General features: G+C 41.3%; 1 protein-coding gene across 1 annotated transcript in view; it reads right to left on the bottom strand.

Annotated features, from left to right (window-relative positions):
* BMP6 (bone morphogenetic protein 6) overlaps nucleotides 1-22,634 on the bottom strand; it is a 201,821-nt gene that overhangs the window by 17,957 nt on the left and 161,230 nt on the right. Inside the window, exons 3-4 of the mRNA XM_061591585.1 lie at nucleotides 2,236-2,384; nucleotides 811-1,008 (exon numbers count right to left, since the gene is read on the bottom strand). Of these exons, the coding sequence (XP_061447569.1) occupies nucleotides 811-1,008; nucleotides 2,236-2,384 (347 nt within the window). The remainder of the gene's footprint in view (nucleotides 1-810; nucleotides 1,009-2,235; nucleotides 2,385-22,634) is intronic.

Genomic DNA, 22,634 nt, shown 5'->3' with positions numbered 1-22,634 from the left:
CTCTATGTGGAGCTGCTCTTGAGGTTGGTGCAGAAGTTGCAGCTGGTGCAAAAGACTGCTCACTGGGGCAGAGTATCGCCAACATGTCAAGTTCAAAGTTCTAGTCTTGGTGTACAAAGTCCTATAAAGCTTGGGACCAGGATACCTGAAAGACCGTCTTACCCCTTATATACCCAGTCAATCACTGCGCTCTGCAGGTGAGGGCCTCCTGCAGATACCATCTTATCAGGAGGTCCATTCTGCACTACATAGGAAATGGACCTTCAGTGTGGCGGCACCTACCCTGTGGAATTCCCTCCCCTTAAATATTAGACAGGCGCCATCACTGTTATCTTTTCGGTTCCTATTAAAGACTTTCCTCTTACAACAAGCCTTTTAAGTGGAGACCTTATCCCAGGCTGCGTCTATGTTAGAATTGCTTTTTAATATGTTTTTAAACCTTTTTTTTAAACAATATGTTTACCTTTTTTAAAAAAAAGATGTCTTGAAAGCTTTTAAAAATAAGTTTTTGAAGATTTTTTGTTTTAATGTATTTTAAAGTCTGTTTTTATGATGTTTTAACGTGTTTTTAGTGCTTTTGTTTTCCACCCTGGGCTCCTGCTGGAAGGGTGGGATATAAATCAAATAATAAATAAATAAACTAAATTGACTTTAGTGAACAAGAGAGAAAGAAAGAAGTGAAATCCTGGGATAAATGAAATATGAATTAGAAGCAACTCACAAATGTAAAATGCTAGGAAAACAACAGCTAATAAACCGACAATAAGGATTTCATTTTTCACATTGTGCAACAAGCATTTAAAAGGTTACCTGTGATACTAGATACCCTGGAAACATCTTGAGGCTGGGTAGAGCGGTTTCGACTCTGTTCCCTGCGCCTGTTGGGGGCTGACCTAGCAGTTCGAACATGAACTTCGCTCACTTTGAAAAAAGCCACCATGAAAGGCTGTTTGTCATAAGGGCCATCTCGACCTATTAGTCCTGCTTCTCTAGGGTTTATACTGAGACCTATAAATTAAACAAAAAAAAAGTGGTGCGTCATATAAAGAGCACAGTGTTTCTGAATAGCTCTTTTGAGCAACACAGCTGCTTTCCTACACGTAACATTCTGCTGCCTTCCTTAGTTTTCTCCTCTCTCCTCCTCTGTAGTTGCTATCATAGGATATTCTAATTTGCAGTGAGACTTCACAAGCTTTGCATCTTTAAGGCTTCAAATGCTATTTGAAATATACAAAACTGCTGCAAGAGGTGATTCTCTCTGCTAATTGGCAAATTAGCAGGCAATGAGTGAATAACACTAAGGAAAAAGTCAGGGTTATGTGTACTCCACATTAAAGATAATTATAATTCTGAGACCTATGTAAATATAGCAAATTAATAACATTTTCAAAATGTATTTCATCTTATACAGTTTTTCTTACCTTGTAGAATTTATTCTGCAGCATTTATTAGTTTGCATAATCTATTCTAATTGTTCTAGCAATGGGAATGATGAAGGATCCATGCAAGGGAATGATCGTTCTCCAGTTATCGGGCTTTTGAAGGCCACTGTGAGACAGACTAGATGATATTGGGTTATATGGCCCAATGATCTGACTGAACATAAGGCAGCTTCATATGCTCTACTCGCATCAGAAGTTAAAAGTTATTCTACCAACCTCTCAGGTCCCAATAGCCCCAAAAGATGCATGGTATGTTGTAAAAAGGAAACATGAGAGAGTTCCCAACAACACAAAAGAGTTTGAAAGAAAAGAGGCTGAAGCAATGATGCAATGCTGTGCACTGTGACATTACATCAGTGCTGGTAACCCAAGGAGATTAGTGCAGTATGCTTCTTGATCTAGTAGAGAGATACTGAAAAACTGCGCTGAAATAGGGGAAGAGCTCATATCTCTCTCCCAGAAGACACTTCCACAGCCAAGACCTGTGGGTATTCAAAAAAACCCAAAAAACTTGCAGTGAACAGCTTGACCAAAACAAAACAAAAAAACCAACGCCACTCACAAGTCAGGTATTCCTCAAAATTTCACAGCCACAAACACAGTACAAGCAGCAGCAGACAGGGAGCAACTTTCAATCTGTGCAGTTGGATGTCGAGCCCGGCCATCACATCACAGCTGTGTGTTTGGCCACGTTACCAGATAATCACATCACAGCTGAATGCTATAAACATAGTCTCCAATTAGTGACTAGGTCATTGGCCAGATGTTTAAAGTATGTTGGCCTGTTACCTACCATCCCTGGTCACCACACTCATCTGGAGTCCCAAGTTATGCTGAGGGTTTATCACCCACATGTTACTGGTGGCAGTGATGTCAAACTCGAGCCATCCTTCTTCTGAGGCCCATACTGCTCTGGTGTCCAGCAAAAACAGATCTGAATCTCTGAAGGAAGAGAAGAAGAAAAAGCAGCAGCTTAGGAGCATAGAGTATTGCACCATTATTCTGGTCCAAATTTCCTGTTTGCTTTCATGGCTTCATTATTAGCAGGAGACAATGTTATAAACACTTCTCAGCTGTCACTATGAATTTAATTGTGTCCTTAAATCCTAATTTGACATGTATGTAGCCATGCTCTGAGTTTATGTGAAAAGGAGTCTCATTTATATTTGTGCAGACTAAGGGAATGATCCAGCCAAATATGAGCACAAAAATGAAATGAGCATGTGTTGTAGAGATCGTTAGGGTGGCAGCTAAACATATCCCCTTACGCCTGGTACATTAAGTGTCTGGGGAATGGGTACAATTTTGCATACTTTTTAACTGTATCCCATATTGCAGCTTAACTTGGTCCAACAGAACCAGTAGTGTAGTGGTACATATTTAAGTGCAAGAGCTCATCATGACAGTCCCCTCAGCCACAGATAGGTGTATTGATCATTATATATACATCTATACAGACACAAACTTACTTCTGATTAGTTGCACCTCCTCTTATCTCCCCTCCCCCTTCAATTTTCCAAGCAGGCTGCCTCTTCTGGCTCCCTTCCTTGGAAAAAAAGCAAACAGTCCTCCCTCACACACATTTAACTGCTAGTCTGAAGTAGAAACCCCATCAAAGGAAAGAAGTATCCATTCTCTGCTTGATTTGTTTCCTCATTCTCTAGCTTCCTTTATGCCAGTGGTGGGGAACCGTGAGCCCAGGGGCCTAATTAGGTATGCCAATCCTCTCCATTTGTCCCACAAGACTGTTGGGCAAACCATGCACATCTCCCAGTCACCTGATGTCACCTGATGCCAGGTACAGGACAGTTAAAAGGATATCTTATCTCCAATCTATGCACCACAGCACTAAGAATGGAGATAAGTCTCAGAGCTCCCCTGCATTCCCCTTCCACTGTATCACCATACAGAGTGACAGCCAGTGAGAAGTTTACCAGTTCTTTTATTTATCATCTCCTCCATCACCTGTATTTCGCATTCTGTTTCTTAGTCACATTAGACCTATCACTTGGTTTTCCCTGTCATTCATTCATTCATTCATTCATTCATTCATTCTATGGCCACATTTAAAACACTAAGAGCAGAAACCAAAGCCCAAACACTGTTTTCTTAGGGAGTAGTAGCTTTGGAAGAGAAATTTGCTGTGTAAAAAAATCAGTATGGGTGGAGTAGTACTTGACCCTTTCCCTGTCTGCCACTTCTGTGCTTTAAACTGCCACTACCCAGGCCATTTTCCTCTTGTGGAGTTTGAAGTGCGTATTTGGAGAGGAAAACATATTTGGAAACCAAGGATGGGAGAAATGATTTGCAGGGGGGGAGGACAGGGGGATTGGGAAACCCTGTACTGCTGTCTCCTAATCTTCAGTGAGCCCAGTGCCAGTGTTACTGATGAAACTGCAGATGCAGAGAGCAGGGCCTTCAGTGATTAGTATGGAGGTTCATGCAATTTACACCTGCAATCATCCCTGAATCGGAACTGAGTTCCACACTATTTGGAATGAATTAGTAAACTTCTGGACTGAATCACTTTAAATTACAAGTGTGTGGTTATATCGTTGAATGTAACCCCCCCAGTACAAAACACTACACACACACACACCAAACAGCTCTGCAAAGCTAACACATTAGAAAGGGATATCTCAACAACCCCTCCGTTGAATTTTACCTGTCATTCTTACAAGGGTACAAGGGGTTTTAAGCTTTCTCAAGATTGCCCTTGATAAAAGATTGTGTTAATCCAAAACATGTTGGGCTACAATAAATTATCTTCATAATTTTTAACCCTGCATTTTGGTTTGGTTTGGCACCTCAAGGGCTTCCCCCTCTCCCTGGCCTGTGTGAACCACTTCACCATCTCATTTTGTTTAATGGGTAGGGCTGAATCTACACCTACACCAGAATGTGAAAGAAAGCCGAGGTGGTGGAATAGACTATACAGTATCAGACTTCTGGAGATGGAGTGAGGTGAAGATGGGGTCACTTTTTTTAAAAAAAAATGTTCCTCAGGTAAAAAATATCCCTGAAAGAAGAAAACTAGCACAGCAGAGGGAAGGCAATACTTTGTTCCTGCTGGCTCACTTCTTGCTGGGATTTTTAACTTGTTAAGCATTAAGAAATGGTATCCTCCACCTGCAATCTGATGCAATACAGCCCATTTTATCACCTCAGAACCATACCATCCTGCTACATGTGTAGACCAGGCCAGTATGTAGGGATATAAGAAGGCATTGCTTTCTGTTCCAAGCCATGTTTGTCACTTGCAGCGCTGTTTTCATTCTGCTGAAGTTCAGCTTCTGATAAAAACTACATTATTTGTCTCATTGTCTGCTATGGTAGAATATTACATAATTTAAAAATTTTTAGAAAACGAAAAAAGAATTACATAATTAATTAAGTTATGTTTTTCTGAACTATTCATTTCAATGAAAAGGCCATTCATTTCAATGGAAAGGAAACAATGCAAATGGGGGGGCATAGTCAATCATAATCAATTGCAGACTGAAAACAAAGTGAATACCGATTGTATTTGCTGGATTCATTTCTATTCCAGACATGGGACAAATAAGTTAACATTGGCAATTTACCCTCCTGTTTCTGTTGGAATTCTCTAACCTCCCTACCACAGGAACTCCAGATGGCAACACTGGTATTATTACAGTACTCAAGACATCATCTTCTTGCATTTGTCTACTATTTATTCTGATTTACACACAATGGATGTAATGCAGCAAAACAATGCTCCCATGCAAACCTCATTCAGAAATAAAGTGAGGATGGACAAGAGCACTAGATAGCACACAGTGGCTCTAACACAGGGAATTTGTGGAGATTAATAGGTTGCATATTTATAGGAATATGACCACCACTTGTCCCACCAAGAGTTTTGGCTTTCCAATACCAATTCACACAAAACATGATATTCCCTGTTAATTTGCTTACCAATAATAGTCAGACGGATCAAATTAGCATTTTAATTACTGATGGAGATGACTCATAGAAATCTTCACACAGCATAGTCAGCTCTGCACTTTCAGCAACCTTTCGGTTCTGAATATTTAGATCTTAAATTCAACATTCTACCACTTAAGCCACAAGAGCAGCTGCTGTTTATTTACAGAGTAACTGAAAGTTTTGCCTTGTCAAGTCAGGTGCAGTCTCTAAACTGATCTCCAAAAAGCACACAACTCCTGAGGGACTCACGGTAAACTTTCTTAAGTACACTTAAAGTCTTACAGGTTTTTTTTCCTCTTGTGTGCAAGAGTCAGACCCTGGGCTGTTGAAGAGGGCAGTGCTTTGAAAACCTTCACAATAGAAAAGTATTTAATCCAATACTTGCTTTTCTGGGAGTAAAGCAACGCTAATCCCATGTACCTAGAGTAAACCCCATTGAATTCATTACGATTTACTTTTGAGTAGACATGGTTAGGATTGTGCTGTAAATTAATGGGACGTTTGAGTAAACATAGCAAAGAATTGTTTTTGTGTTGTAAATCTTTCTCTCCCCCTCCAATCCTATTTTTAAAGTAATTAGGCAGGGTTTACCTAGGTATCAAAGTTTTTATTATGTAGGAACTAATACTGATTTTTTAAAAATGTTCTGCAATGACCAACTGGTTTGACAATAAACTATTATATGGGGTGTATTTTTACACCCGTGTGTGTGGGGGGGGGAGTCTTTCCAACAACCCTGTGAAGTAGGGTTGGTGCTTAGAAACCAAGGCAGCTCACAGTAAGAAATAAATCCCTTTAAAAACCAATAACCATAAAACAAGTATTCACTAATAGGCAAAAAACCTTGTGGTTTAAGAACGTACCTATAGCCAACAGATATTTCTATCAAACTTTAAAAAGCAGGGAAATTGGGCAGCTATAGTGAGTGCACCAGAGGAGCAGGAGATCTGACCTCCTCTCTGAGGTATTGTACTGCCCTACAAATTTGTCAAAATGCAAACACAATTTGGGTTGGTCCTTCACAGTCCAATCCACTTGCTGTGTAGCTTGGAAGAATTTGGTAACGTGCCTCTGAGCATATTAAAAAGCAATTCCAACAGAGACACAGATTGGGATAAGGTCTCAACTTAAAAGGCTTGTTAAAAGAACAAGTTCCTTATTACTTGAGGCTGCAGTTTTCCCTGGTTGAGTAAGCCCCATTGAATACATTGGGACTTGCTTCTGAGTAAACAAACATAGGATTGCACTATAAATATCTTTACAGGTTGTGTAAATAATAAACATATTTCATAGTCATGGTTATATAAATATTTCTTCATACTGTGTCCCAATAAGCATCCGATTTCACACTACGGTTGTACAATACTTCCTCTACATTTTAAGTATGCCCTTCTTCCTTGGGGTGGTCACGGTTCTCCATTGTTTTCATTCTGAGAGGCAGATAGGCTGAGAGATGGTGAGCAGCCCATGGTCACCCACTATACTTTATAGCTCATTTCCATTTTGAAAAATTAATTAAAACAATTTACATGTAGGGAAAATTTATTAAGGGGATCCACACAATACATTTAAAGCACATCCAACTCGCATTTAAAGTGCATGACCTCCCCTAAAGAATCCTGGGAAGTGTCATTACCCCCTTACAGTTATAATTAACAAACTACAGTTCCCATGATTCTGTGGTGGGATTCATGTGCTTCAAATGGGTGTTGAATGTGCTTTAAATGAATGGTGTGGATCTGCCCTAGGTATGATGTGCATTCAACAGTGAATTGCAAAGAAAAAGTTTAAAAGATACTTTTTTAAACAGGGGAAGGGTTGTAGCCCATTGGTAGGCCATATGCTTTGCATGGAAAGGTCCAGAATTCAGTTTCTGGAAAAGACTATTGCCTGGAATCCTGGAGAGCCAATGCTAGTCCATGTCATCAGTACTGAGCTATGTGGTACCAAATGGCCTGAGTCAGTATAAGGCAGATTCCTTTGTCCCTAAAAGTGGGAAGAGACTCAAGGGCCACAGCGACTCCAAACTTTATTTATGTATTTTATTTACAACAGTTATATACTGCTTTATTGTAAAAAATCTCAACGCGGTTTACAGAGAGAATTCAAACAATAAGATTATTGGCAAAAACAGACGTATTTAAAAACATTCAAAATAATAAAACCAACAATGAGATTTAAAAACACAATAGCTTCTACATGCCTGGATAGGCTTGCCTAAACAAAAATGATTTTAGTAGTTGCTGAAGAGAGGCGTTTGCCTAATGTCAATAGGCAAGAAGTTCCAAAGTGTAGGTGCTGCCACTTTGTTGTTATGTGCCTTCAAGTCAATTTCGACTTATGGCAACCCTATAAATCAGTGACCACCAATAGCATCTGTCATGAACCACCCTGTTCAGATCTTGTAAGTTCAGGTCTGTGGCTTCCTTTATGGATCAGTCCATCTCTTGTTTGGCCTCCCTCTTGTTCTACTCCCTTCTGATTTTCCCAGCATTATTATCTTTTCTAATGAATCATGTCTTCTCATTATGTGTCCAAAGTCAGAGGAAGGCAATGGTAAACCACCTCTGAATACCTCTTACCACGAAAACCCTATGAACAGAGTATCTAAAATGCTGCCACTTTACAGGACTGATTTCTTACAAGAGCAGAACAAGTACCATGTGGCACCCATAACATGGAAAGCACAGCTTGAACATGGCCTGGTACCAAATCAGCAACCAATGCAGATTTCAGAGCAGAGGTATAATGTGCTGATAGGATCTCACTCATGTCAGCAATCATGCCGCAGCATTCTGCATTAAATGACTGTCTGCAAGGATTTTTTTAGTTTTGGTTTTCGGTTATGAATCCTGACTGGTTGTGGGATGCTAAGTTGTCTGCTTTACTCATAGGAATCTTGTTGTGGTTGGTATGGTATTGCATTTAGGAAAGCATCACTGTCTTTTGTTTTTCATTTTCTGTTTGCATTTCATTTACCTTTAACCTCACTCCCTTACATCCATAGCAGCAACAGCAGTGGTTGCATGTGCTCAGCTCAACTCCCTAAAACCCATTGATGATGCACTTCATTGTTTGCATGATAGTTTCTTTCTTGCCTAATAGTGGTAAAAGAGAATTCACATATTTGAAAGTGTGGCTGCAATTGTTGTTCCCAAGCTGCTGCCTGTGAAGGTAGACCAAACCATGTGTGTTTTCTCTCTGTCCCTTATTACTCACTGGAATTGGGTTGGCTGTCAAAGTGAGTTTATAGCAGCCCACAGGGTAGACAGAAAGGGTAGAGAATCTTCTTACTCTTACTCATTTCTCAGACCTCTTTCTGAAGTGAAGGGTCAAATCTGTAAAGAAGTTTGGAGCAGCCACGTTAAAAGATAAGGGCAGGGCATTCCAGGCAGGGGGTTGTCAACCCTGCTTGGATATGGATGTCTTTGCAGAGGATCCCTAGTCAAGCTTTACCAACAGCACAATCCAACCTACATCTACTCAGAAGTAAGTCCTGTTGAGTTCAGGGGTCCATCTTTACTCCCGAATGCTCCCATCTAACATCTCCACAACAGTAGGCTCCTTTCTTCCTACAATGGCCTTCTGGTGACTGGCCTGGCCTGAAGGCACTTAAACCCTTCTTGCCGAAAGCAAGTAGGCTAGATTAAATGTTCCCGACCCAGGCTCCATCTTTTAGCTAAGATTTCTATCTTAATTTCCAATCAGATTTTTTTTAATTGTATGCTCCAAGCAACTGTGATTGATGCTTAATGTATCATGCTAAATGACTTCACTCGGGCCCACCCCTGTGACATCACTCGGGCCCACCCCATGACATCACTCAGACTCGCTCCTGAAATCTCAGGTTTTGGGATGCTTCTGACCTGGCAACCCTATTTTCCAGATACCTCATAGCTACAAAATGGAATGAAGAGAAGGAAGAAATTCAGGTATGCTCCTTGGTTTACCCCATGGACCAGCAAGCAGAGCAGATATTTAAATCATTTGAGTTTGTTGCTGTAGAGGACCAGGATGACAATCTCTTAGTCGTGGGGGAAATTAATGAATATTTTGTGCCAAAGAAAAATCTCATTCATGAGAGGGCATGCTTTCACCAGAGAAATCAGAAACCAGGGGGCTCTGCAGAGGCCTACATAAGATGGCTTCATGAGAAAGCTAATGAATGTGCTTTTGGGGACACCGGGAGTGAAATGCTCAAAGACCAATTGGTAGTGGGAATTTAGGATAAACACCTGTCCCAGAAGCTGCAGATGGAATCCAGTCTCACTTTGGAGAAAGCTGTGGAGATAAGAAACTCAGAGGTTATAAAATGCCAGAACCAAGACCAGGCTGCTTTAAAAGGGCTGCAAGAAATAGCCAACAAACCCCTGCAGAAATAGAAAACCCAAACTCCAAAATACCAGAAACAAATATACAGTCAAACATCTAATGCTCACATAAGAGTCCCTAGATGCACAAGATGTGGGAAAGGGCATACACAAAGAGCAGTCTGTTCTGCAAAGGCTGCAGAATGCCACAAATGTAGGAAGATATGTCATTTTGCAGCTGTGTGCCACACTAGAATGGAGCAAAACTGTGGATCCGCACAAAACGCAATAACAATTTTTTCTGGGTGCAGTCACACAGGTAGAAAATTTCACAGATTCTTGGGAAGTATCACCACAAATCAGTGGGCTCTTGATAAAGTTTAAAATATACACTGGTGCAGATGTCAGCATAATTTCTGAGTCTATTTACAAGTCTTTCTCTAACCCGCCTAGTCTCCAGAACACAACAGCCATTTTAACTGGTCCTAGAGGACAGAAACCAAATTGCATGGGACACTTCATAGCAAGAACCTGCTACAGAGACAATGACTATGACTTTAAGGTCTATGTGATCTGTGCAAAGATTACTTATACCACCACAAGAATGGCTGTATACTATAGTCAGTATGGATTTTTTGCATTCTGCAATGTTAAATTGAAAGTACCCCCCATTCCATTCTGATCCTTCCCATAAACTCATTTCAAAACAAAACCTTACAAAACTTATAGTCCTGAACTCAGAAACACTTGCTTGACAACCCTCTAAATGTTCATGGCGATACACAAAACAGTCAGAGAGAATCGAGAGTTCAAAGTGCAAAAAGAGAGAGAAACCAAACCTCTTTTGTACTTTTTTTGTCAGAGTTCTCATAATCTGTTGAAATTCATAAAAAAGCCAACCATGTTCACAGAGTACCTCTAATCCTATTATTGACCTTGCCCCATACTCTGACCTTCATCTTCTACAGGTTAAAAGTTTAAAAAATGCCTTGCTGATTTTTAATTAATTTAAGAAAGCTGGCATTGAGCTCAATGATAATGTCGGGCATGCTTAGTAAGAACCAACTGTCAATGTTCTAAAAGCCAGACTCCCAGCTGCTGGGCTTGCCTAATGAAGGGGCCACACCCACACCAGACTTTGATTTCCAGTGAGACAGTCATGGCTTCCCCCAGAGAATCCTGGGAAGTGTAGTTTGTGAAGGGCAGTGAGAGGAGACTACTATTCCCCTGACAGAGCTCGTGTCCAGAGTGGTTTAATAGTCAGCCGCTCTGACTGAAGCTCTGTGAGTGGAACAGGGCATCTCCTAGCAACTCTCAGCACCCTTCACAAATTACACTTCCCCGGATTCTTTGGAAGAAGCCATGCCTGACTAAAGTGAAGTAACAGTCTGGTGTGGATGTGGCCAGTGACACCTTTGGTTTAAATTTGGGTGGGAGGCTACATGTGCCTGCCGTAGAATAAAAAGGTGGGGAAAACTCTGAAAAAGAAGGATGATACTATTCACAATGTTTTCCTTTTGGAAAGGAAAGGGGCTTCCCCTCTGCCCAGCGCCCACCAGAGAATCATAGAATAGTAGAGTTGGAAGGGGCCTATAAGGTCATCAAGTCCAACCCCCTGCTCAATGCAGGAATCCAAATCAAAGCATTCCCGACAGATGCTTTCACCAACCAATCTCCTCCCCTCCCCTTCCCCCGCCCCTCCCCCAGGTCAGTTTCACCTATCCTAAGCATGACTGCACAGGAGTAAGTCCCACTGAACTCAAAAAGCATGAAAATGATCAAACCTGCCCTCCCCTCCCCCTCCCTCCTATCTCCTCCCCTCTCCCTTCCTTCACCCCTCCCTTTCCCTTCCAATCCGCTCCTTCCCCCTCCTCATCCTACTTCCCCTCCCCTCTACCCTCCCCCTGCTCCTCCCCCATGGTCAGTTTTACCTATCCTAGGACTACAACCTGGGAGACCAGGGTTCAAATCCCCACACAGCAATGAAGCTCACTGGGTGACCTTGGGCCAGTCACTGCCTCTCAGCTTCAGAGGAAGGCAATGGTAAACCACCTCTGAATACCGCTTACCATGAACTCTATTCATAGGGTCACCGTAATTCGGAATCAACTTGAAGGCAGTCCATTTCATTTTCAAGCATCATTGCACAGGAGTAAATCACATTGAACTAAATAAGTATGCAAACCTGCCCTCCCCTCCTCCTCCCTCCCATCACCTCCCTTTTGCCCCTGCCCTCCCCCTTCCTTCACCCTATGACTATATGATAATTGTACACATGTGAAGAAGATGATAAAGAGGAGGAGAAGGAAGAAGAACCACCAGCTGGCAATACCTTTCATGTTTTCTATGACTGAAAGCACAACTAAACTCTCGATAAGGCCACATATTCTGCAGGCTGTACCTTGCATATACACAGTAAGCAGGTAGATCTCTTGGTGCTGAATTTGTCACCAGAGGGAATCCCCTTTTTTATGGTGCCCTGGTACAGTTTAACTATTGGAAGGGGAGCCTTATTTAATCAAACATTGAAAATATGGGGAGATGCAACAGCACAATGTCAGAGGACATGCTATATATCTGGAGTGGCTAAAACCCTGACCCAAAGCCTGATCCAATCCCTACTTGAACAAAGCAAAACAAAATTAGACATCTCTGCTTTATATGCTGAATGTCCTAGGCTCAATTTCTGCAGCACTAGTTTGTATTGTATTTATTGTGATTGGAAGGCACTTTGAAAGCCACATGGTAGTGGAAATGAAGAATATAAATGCACTCAATAGATTTTAAAAAAATATATGCTACCCTTCAAGGAGCTATGGGCAACATGATAACAGATCAGGCAAAACAGATGACAAAGGCAGAAGCACTCAATTCCTACTTTGGGTTAGTCTTCTCCCAAAAGAAGAGGGTCTATGATCCTCCCAGGAAATGTGAAGTTGAAGGGTCAGGATTGCAGCTTGAGATTGATGGACAAATGATCAAGGAATACTAATCACTTTGAATGAGTTCAAATCTCCAGGGCCCAATGACCTGCATCCTAGAGTATTGAAGGAACTGGCTGAAGAACTCTCTGAACCACTGTCTATTATCTTGCAAAATTGTGCAGGATGGGTGAAGTGCCGGATGACTGGAGGAGGGCTAATGTTGTCCCTATCTTCAAAAAGGGCAAAAAGGAGGAACCAGGGAACTACAGACCACTCAGCCTGGGAAAATTCTGGAACAGACTGCCCCATGATATTTTGATTAGCAAGCTAGCTAAATATGGGCTAGATGGAACAACTATCAGATGGATCCACAGTTGGCTACAGAATCATATTCAAAGAACGCTTATCAATGGTTCTTCCTCAAACTGGGAGGAGGTAACAACCGGGGTACTGCAGGGCTCAGTCCTGGGCCCAGTGTTCATCAACATTTTTATTAATGACTTGGATGAGGAGGTGCAGGGAATGTTTATCAGATTTGCAGATGATACAAAATTGGGAGGGATAGCTAATACCTTGGAAGACAGAAACAAAATTCAAAGTCATCTAGATAAGCTGGAACATTGGGCTGAAAACAATAGAACAGAAGTATAGTTTTCAAATCGCATGAAGTATTAGTTCCCTTCTATTTGGCACTGGTTAGGCCTCATCTTGAGTACTGAGTCCACTTCTGGACACCACACTTTAAGAAGGATGAGACAAACTGGAATGGGTTCAGAGAAGGGCAACAAGGATGATCAGGGACTGGAAACAAAGCCCTATGAGAAAAGACTGAAAGAACTGGACATGTTCAGCCTTGAGAAGAGAAGACTGAGGGGAGATATGATAGCACTCTTCAAATACTTGAAATGTTGTCACACAGAGTAGGGCCAGGATCTCTTTTCAATCGTTCCAGAGTGCAGGACACAGAATAATGGGCTCAAGTTACAGGAAGCCAGATTTCAACTGAACATCAGGAGAAACTTCCTAACTTCCTTCACTCTCCACCCTCCACCTCCCCTTCCAATCCCCTTCTTTGGTCCCCTCTCCCCCTTCTTCCTTCCCTCTACTCTCCCCTCCCCCTCCTCCTTCCCCATGGTCAGTTTTACCTATCCTAGCCATGATTGCACAGGAATAGATCACATTGAACTCAATAAGCATGCAAATGATCAGACCTGCCTTTCCCTTCCTCCCCCTCTCCTCCCCTCTTCCTTCTTTCTCCTCCCCTGCCCACTTCAGACTTCCCTCCCCATGGTCAGTTCTACCTATCCTAAGCATGATTGCACAGGAGTAAAATACACAGGCACCTGTTAACTGTGGCAGGATATCATCCATTGACAGCTTTAGTTGTTTCAGATCCACACATGCGTGCCATTCTTTCCTGTTTTGGTATTGGAACCATTGGCGCACACCAAACAGTAGTTTCTGTTTTAGGTTCTATGACTTCAAAGCAAACTATTCTATCTAGTTCTGCCTTTATTTTGGGTAGCAGTGAAACTGATATTGTTCTGGCAGTGTGAATAGCATACGGTACAGCCCCCTCTTTGAACCTTATTTGTACTGGTGGTATCTTCAAAGTTCCATCTGTGTTGGGAATTTCTGTGGAAAGTTCATCTAAACGTTGCACCAACCCCATCATAGTTGCAACATCTTGGCTTAGGAGGTTATTCACTAATAGGAAAAAACCTTGCGGTTTAAGGAAGTACCAACAGCCCACAGATATTTCTATCAAACTTTAAAAAGCAGGGAAATTGGGAAGCTATAGTGAATGCACCAGGGGAGCAGGAGATTTGACCTCCTCTCAGATATCGTACTGTCCTACAAATTTGTAAAAATGCAAACACAATTTGAATTGGTCTTTCACAGTCCAATCCACTTCCTGCATAGCTTGGAAGAATTTGGTAACATGTGCCTCTGAGCAGTACGACAATGGAACCAATTAACTAGGGAGGTGGTGGGCTCTCCAACATTGGAGGCATTCAAGAGGCAGCTGGGCAGCCACCTGTCAGATATACTTTAATCTGGATTCCTGCATTGAGCAGGGAGTAGGACTCGATGGCCTTGTAGGACCCTTGCAACACTATGATTTTATATGTGGTTCTCGTCCCCTTTTCCCAGTTTTATCCTTACAATAACCGCGTGAAGTAGGTTAGGTTGAGAGATAGCAACTGGCCCAGTGTCATCTATTGAGCTTCATGATTGACTGGGAATTGACTGGTCTGGTATTTTAATGCTGCTCAAAGAAGGATCTCTGAGAGCAGCCTCCAGCCTGAGTAAGCAACACTAGGTTATAGGGATGAATGGTCTTGATTCAGTACAAGGCAGTTTTGTGTGTGTGCATCCATGTATATATACATACACACACAATTTTCAGTCTTCAGTTAACCTCTGCAAGAATAAATAGGGTTAACAAACACATGGACTAGATAGTAGCACCCAGTCTACCATTAGCAATATAGACTCAGTTACTTACACAGAAATTATTTCTGGAATTTCTATCCCACAAGGCTCTTGAGAAAGTGAAAATTAGCTTCAGCTTTTAAAAAAGAGTGTTCATGTGCTACTTTATAAATATCAACTCTAGATACTATTCTTAACCAATACATTATGACCACATATATTTAGAGCATTCATGGGAAAACTGCTTTGCAACCGATTACGACTTTTCCCACAAATCTACACAGTTCCTTAACTTAAAACCTCTATCTAAATGTCTGGCAAGAAGCCAAAAGCTTTTAATTCATTCATCTCAGCACTGATTACATTATAGAAATTTGCGTAATTAGTAGAGTAGCTACTGGTTTTGCTTCTATAGTAGGTGAAACAGCCAGATTAATATTTTTTCCTCTATTCCCTGAGCACACATCAAACCATGGAGCACTGCCACAGCAAAACACTTGCTCTTGCTCTTGCTCTTGCTCTCTCTCTCTCTCTCAAGTTGCCTATTTTCCTACACTCTCTATCCAACCCTTCAGTTATATATTTTTTCAGCCAGGCAGAAATATTCCTTAAAATGCAGTGAGAATAAACAGAAAACTTTCTTCAAGCCATTGAATTTCAGACAGGGGTCCTCTTATTTTAATTATGGTTCTAAAGACCACAGTTTTTGGCCTGTCTTCAAAGGTCAGTATTACTCAGGTTCTTAACAAGACTATTACACATCAACAGCCGATTGCGGAGCCATTAATTATCCTAACTCACCAAACCTTTCTTCATGCTCAACTTTTTTTAAAAAATTGTTTGCTATTCTTCAGTGACCCATTGACATAACAGTCTAGACTGTGCATAGTGGTAACCTCTAGAAGGATTTTTTTCAACTGAAGTTGTGAGTGTTTATGAACACACACACACACATGCACTATGATTTTGCATATAAATGCAGGCCATATATTTAAATATTCTTCCTGAATTGGATGAAATCTTTGACCTTCTAAATTATGTAGCTGTCTTTCTGTCTACTCAGTGAAGTCTTCTGAGAGTCCCACACATGAAGATGTAAAACCACCATCTTGAAAAAAGTGTGTGTACTATAATATCTGGACACAGGCTTTACCAGACCATGTGGTGAAAAGAAACCTCAAGCCCTCAGACAGCAACTCTGTGGGAGTGGTAAATTTATCCCCATCTTCCACCAATGATCCCATTCATACTGCCCCTTCAGCTTTTCTACAGATACCTGGCCAGCTGGATATGAACTTAGGGAGCTGTCCTATGCAGGTTAGACCATTGGTCCATCAGTTTCAATATTGTCTGTTTTGACTGGCAGGAGCGCTCTAGTGTCTCACTTTTCCAGCTCTGCCTGGAGAAACTAAGGGATTGAACCCTTAACACATAAAGGATATGCACTACTGTCACTGAGCTGTAGCCCTTCTCTTAAAGCAGGAATGGGGAACCTGTGCCCTTCCAAGTGTTGTTGGACTCCAGTTTCCATCAGACCCAGCCAGCATTGCCAATGATGAAGATTCCTGACTTTACTACTTTTCTGAACAAATTTGACTTAATCTTCTTACAGGAGACGTGGTGTACCCTCAAAATAATAGTGGATGGTTTCTCTTGTCAATGTTTACCAGCAACCTACCCCCAACCTAATTCCAAAGGCAGACCCAAAGGAGGCCTAGCCATACTCATTTCTACTTCTGTAACAGCTCGCTTTATAAGTTTAATTCCTTGCAAAAACATTGCACAGGCTGCTTTATTATCTTTTAATACAATTTCTTTTCTGTTAGTAAATGTTTACATCCCCCCTCATGCCTCTAGGGCACAAATTGACCATGACTGGGATGTTCTTACCAACTATTTAACATCACTCGAGGCTAAATTTCCCAAAGCGCTCCTCATTGTTATGGGTGATTTCAATGCCAGGACTGGCCCCCACAATGACGCGCTATTTGCTTCAAACCTCTGGGGGGGTGAGGACACCGCCCCATACTTTCCAGGTTATGCTAGGACTTCCAAGGACCTCAAGATAAATTATGGTGGATTATGTTTATATCGATTCCTTGCTAGCCACAGCCTAATAATGCTGAATGGTCATAAACAGATAGATTCATGTGCGGAATTTACTTACATTTCTGGCCTCGGGTGCAGTGTCATCGATTATGCCTTAATCTCATATTCCCTGTTCAAGTTTATTTTAAACTTTTCTGTAGGCTCCAGACAGGATAGTGATCACCTTCCCCTCACTTTTTCTTTCTGTCTACCAGAACGCAGTCGCTTGTCCCTTACCCATAAATCAATGGTAAATCCAATCCACTCCACCCATAAAAGGACCTTTTGGACTCCCACAGTAGCCTCCAATGTGGCCTTATTTCTCACCTCCCCCTCTGCCCTGTCCCTACAGAAGGAGATCACGCATGCTACCGATCCATATCTAGCGTCAATAGCGTATAATTCCTTAACTTCAAACCTTAAAGCCTCTATTATCCCGTCATCTTCTTCCTTTAGAGCTCCTTCTACCACTGGTTTTCCCAGATGGTTTGATAAGGACTGCCTTGATGCTAAGAAACAGCTGAGACGGATATACCATCAATATCGACACCAAAATTTAACCACCCTTCCCCCTGAGTATTTTATCACTAAAAAGAACTACAAGCATATGATAGTCACAAAAAAAAGGCAGGTGATGCATGAAGACTGGGAAGCCTTAATTCAAGCTTCCAGCTCAAATAATTCGAAGTGTTTCTGGGAGCTGGTCTCTGGTTCTATGAGACCACTAAATCCGGCCCCTTGCCACATTTCCCCATACCTCTGGGAGAAATACTTCTCTGCAAGCAACGAGACTGTAAATGCCGTTTCCTTTATTGATAATCTAACAAATCTTCCCACTTGGCCTCCTGTAACCCAAAAAGAAATTATTGATTTGATCGCTAGCTTGAAATCCGGCAAAGCTCCTGGACCTGATAATATACTCTCTGAAATGCTGAAAGTACACCAAGCTTGGTGGGCCCCTCTTCTTGCAAATTTCTTTACTCTGATTAATAACTCTGGATGCTTTCCTGAGTCCTGGCTCGAATCCATAGTTATCCCTATATTTAAAAAAGGGAACAACGAGGACCCAGCAAATTACCGCCCAATCAGCCTCCTTTCCGTTATTGGCAAACTATATGCCTGCTACTTAAAAGAGAGACTCTCCTCTTGGTTGGAGGAGGAAAATATCCTTGGGAGGGAGCAGGCAGCTTTCCGGAAAGGTAGGTCTGGGATAGAGCACTGTGTGATTTTAAATCACTTAGCTGAAAAATACAAGAACCGCTGGGGTAATGGCCTATTTGTTGCCTTTGTCGACTTGAAATCGGCTTTTGATTCCATCCCTAGGGAGATACTATGGGCGAAATTCGCAAAATCTACAATTGACAAGAGACTCCTTTTCTTAATTAGCCGACTGCACCACCACACATCCTTTCGTGTTAGATGTAGTCGTGAAGGACATCTCACAAACCCCATCACTACAACAAAAGGAGTCAGACAAGACTGCATACTAGCCCCACTTCTATTTAATTTTTTCATGAATGACCTGTCCCTTTATTGTCAATCCCCGGACTTCCACCCCCCTAAGTTAACGAACCTGCATTGTCCTCTGTTATTGTATGCAGACGACGCTGTTCTCCTTTCTGTTTCTAAAGTAGGCCTCAAAAGCCTAACAAAAGCTTTTATGAGTTTCTGTCATGATAACAAACTATCTATAAACTTTTCCAAAACTAAGATCTTAGCTTTTGCCAAGCACTCTCCTGTTCACGAATGGACAATCAATTCCCATAAAATAGAACAGGTTTCCCACTTCAAATACCTTGGTATACTATTTCACTCCTCTCTGTCCTGGACTCCCCATATCCGAGGGGCTATTTCTACTGCTCGTAACTCAGCCAGTGGCATCCGAAGGTTCTTCTTCACTAAAGGAAGACAATACATTCCGGCAGCCCTAAAGGTTTTTAGATCCAAAACTATTTCTCAACTTCTCTACGGGGTACCCTTATGGATTGGCGCCTTCAACTCTTCTGTGGAGGCAGTTCTTTCTTTATTTCTCAGACAAATTTTTGGTGTTCCCAGGTGCATTCCAGCGGCGGTCCTTAGGTTAGAATCCGGCCTAGTCTCACTTGAGTCCCAAGCGTGGATGGCTGCCCTAAATTTCTGGCTTAAAATGTCTTATGAAAAATCCACTGGCTATCTCCCTTTACTCTGGGAAGACTCTTTCACCTCGAAATGGGCCCAAACATTCACAAACTACCTTGCAAGTATTGGCCTCTCAATTGAACATCTGATGTCCCAAGCTCCAGAGACAGTTAAACTTTCTATCCGGACTCGTATCAGAGATATGGATTTCCAACGCTCCATTACCGCAGCCACCTCAACCTGTTCTCCTATTCACCTTGGTCTGAGCTTTGTGCCAATGTTCAATGCCCCTTATCTGGAAACTCTCACGATCCCCAAATATCGTCTAGCCTTCACAAAGGCTAGATTTAACTGTCTTACCTCTGCCTTACTCGAAGGGAGATTTAAACGTATCCCGTATGCAAACCGTTTATGCCTTTGCGGTGCCAGCGCTATAGAAACTCTCTCTCACATCATGTTTGAGTGTGCCCTATATGATGATATTCGCTCCAAATTCATAACCCCCATCATAAATAAATACCCTCACAAACCGCCTGAATGTTTACTTTTCCATCTTTTGTCAGCGGCTAATAGGGATACTATCTTGCCAGTCGCTAAATACATTTCCGCGGCCCAATCAATACAGAGGGCATTTATCCCTTCAGAAGCTTCCACTACCTTATTGTAACTGTTTCCCTTGTTGTTTTATAGTTTTATTGTTCTTACATGACTGTATCTTTGTAACCTTCTGTTATAAATGTACATAGTTTTATCTACAAATGTTTTTGGTCTATGACTGTATCAATAAAGATTTGATTTGCCAATGATGAAGGATGATGGGAGTTGGAGTCCAAAAACATGTGGAGGTCACAGGTCCTCTCTCCCTACTTTATGTGAAAAGGATGTGGCTCAGTACACATGCTTTGCATGTAAAAGGCTTTAGTTCTCAACCTCTAGCTTCTCTAAGTAGAGAGGCCACAGGTTCTCCATCCCTGACTTACATCCTGGTACATGCCCTAGACAGGCTAACATGATGTCATCCTATTGAAACTGAGTATTGAGGCAGAGACTGAAATGGGGAAAAGGATGCGGAGGACAGCTTATACTACTCATTTAACTGGAAAAAAAGTTTATGGTGCCTAGAGAAGTACAATTTATCTAGGGAACTTCATAAAGCAAGGGTAATTGGATATATAACCACTATCTCACAGTCTTTGCTACAATTCCCATCTGGATGGAGCCCTGCATAAGCAAAAGGTCAATGTGTGCAATAATATTTGCATATTTAGCAGTAATGGGCCAGCTCAGATAATGGCTTAAAATGTGCTGAAATCATTTACATTTGCTTATATTGCTTAGAATATACCTAAGATTTGCTGAAATAGCTCATAAAGTCTGCTTTATGCATAAGAGCCAAATAGTAAAGAAAGGAGTAGTTTAAAACTGCCCCCCTTTTATCCTTCATATCCTGACTAAAGCTGTAATTTTCCTGTTAAAGCAGGCATAACATACATAGAGATAAGATGTCTGGGCACTCAGTCAACACTTTCTGGCTCTTTTGAGGGGAAGCTCCTTATATGGTGTGGCTGCTTCTAGCAGACAGCATAATTGATGAAGCCATGGGAACACACCTTCCCTTTGATAAGAAAGTGTATAAAAGGCCAAGTTTTACAGCACTTGGGACCTCTCAGTTCTGCTGGAGGGGGGGTCAAAGAAAGAAGGAGAAGAACCATCCCTCTGTTCCATCCATGACATCTGATGGGTGATGTATTATGACATGTATTTCCATGTGCTTTGTAACTTTGGCTCTGTAATATGACTTAGAGTTTAACTTAGTCCTCCATCTATTGTAACTTGTTTTAACTAAGATGTGCCTTCAGAGTCTTTTACGTTGATGTTAAATGGATACCCAGCAACTTCTTTTATGCTGATATGTATTTATATTTTTCTGTTTCTGCAATGATAGCTATGGCCACCTTAAATGCATTGTATTAGTTGTAGTGTGCAGGATATGAATAAATAGTATAAATTATAAAGATTGTTCTGCTGTCTGAAGTCTGACTCCCAAATAGAAAATTTCTGGTACCTCCCAAGACTCAAGAATTCTTGAGTGGGGTTTCCTCTATCTTCCGCCTGCACTAGACGACTGCTGTTAATAACCTGTGAGTTTAGGTGACCTAACGTTCGACATATAAGAACTCTATGTAGATACGGAGAAAACAAAAACTCTCAACCCTGTGCATTCACTGGCAAGGGGGCCGGCCTGGCCAATATCAGAGCTATCTAGGTGATTATCCTTACTGGCATGGTCAAATCTATTAAAATTATCTATTTGAAGGCACTGGGGACTGAATCCAGGCCAATTCCATTTCATACACACTCCTTATTTGTCAGCAGATGATCAGCACTGGGTGCCTCCAGCCTGTCAGTATTTTATGAAGGGATTCAAGTACATATCCAAACTTTAGATTTGTGCAATTAAAGTGAATTAAAACTGTCTGTCACTCTAGCACAACAAATCTACTTAAAAAAAACAACAGACTTTTTTTCTGTTTGGAAAGAGAAAGGGAAATGCATTGAAAAGTATGAGATGAACAAATGATTAACAGGAAGATGTGTAAATACCCCACAAGCATATCAGAATGAATGTTCATTGTCATATAACCTCCCTATAAACAAAGCAGAACAAATGCTCAATAAAAACTGGAAATAGTCTAATCACCTCAATGAATGCTAAATAAACAGATCATCTGGAGCAGCCCACTATCAAAGTTAATAATGCCCATTAGCCATTTGGTGCTCAAATGTATGTGTTGCCTGACTGTCTGTATAGATTCTCATATTCAACAATATCTGTGCAGATCACTGTAGCAGTTTTGAGGAAGTCTTGTTAAAATATATTTTTCATATTTAGTCCCTTGAATTGCATAATTAAAATATGAATGCAATGCTGGATTAAACAAATTCTTTATGGCATAAATATATTTATCTATAACTCCAACCTACATGTGCTTTATATATCTCCTTTTCAACTCTCTTGAATAAAGTTATATGTTTAGAGGATAAGTACTGCTTGCAAACTGAAGGTTTAACATCAGACCCAAACACAAAAGCACCGGGGGGGTGTCCCTGCCTCCCATTCTTTGTTTTTTGACAACCTAAGATGAGGACTAGTTCTGTTATAACTAGTTCTGTTATAACTCTCAGGAGCTGCACTGCATACTGACCACTAGTTGTTATTTTCATTAGAACTCAGGCATTAGTTTAGATCAATTTCCTGTAGGGATGAGGGAGAATTAAGTACTGTTAATCAAAGCTGAAAATACTGACAGATGTTAGGCGTTGCTATAATTACATTGTGGTGCAGTGGAGCAAAGGAATAGCAA

Source organism: Rhineura floridana, chromosome 1 (genome assembly GCF_030035675.1).
Source record: "Rhineura floridana isolate rRhiFlo1 chromosome 1, rRhiFlo1.hap2, whole genome shotgun sequence".
Classification (NCBI taxonomy): domain Eukaryota; kingdom Metazoa; phylum Chordata; class Lepidosauria; order Squamata; family Rhineuridae; genus Rhineura; species Rhineura floridana.
This window is presented reverse-complemented; position numbering and strand designations above follow the sequence as displayed.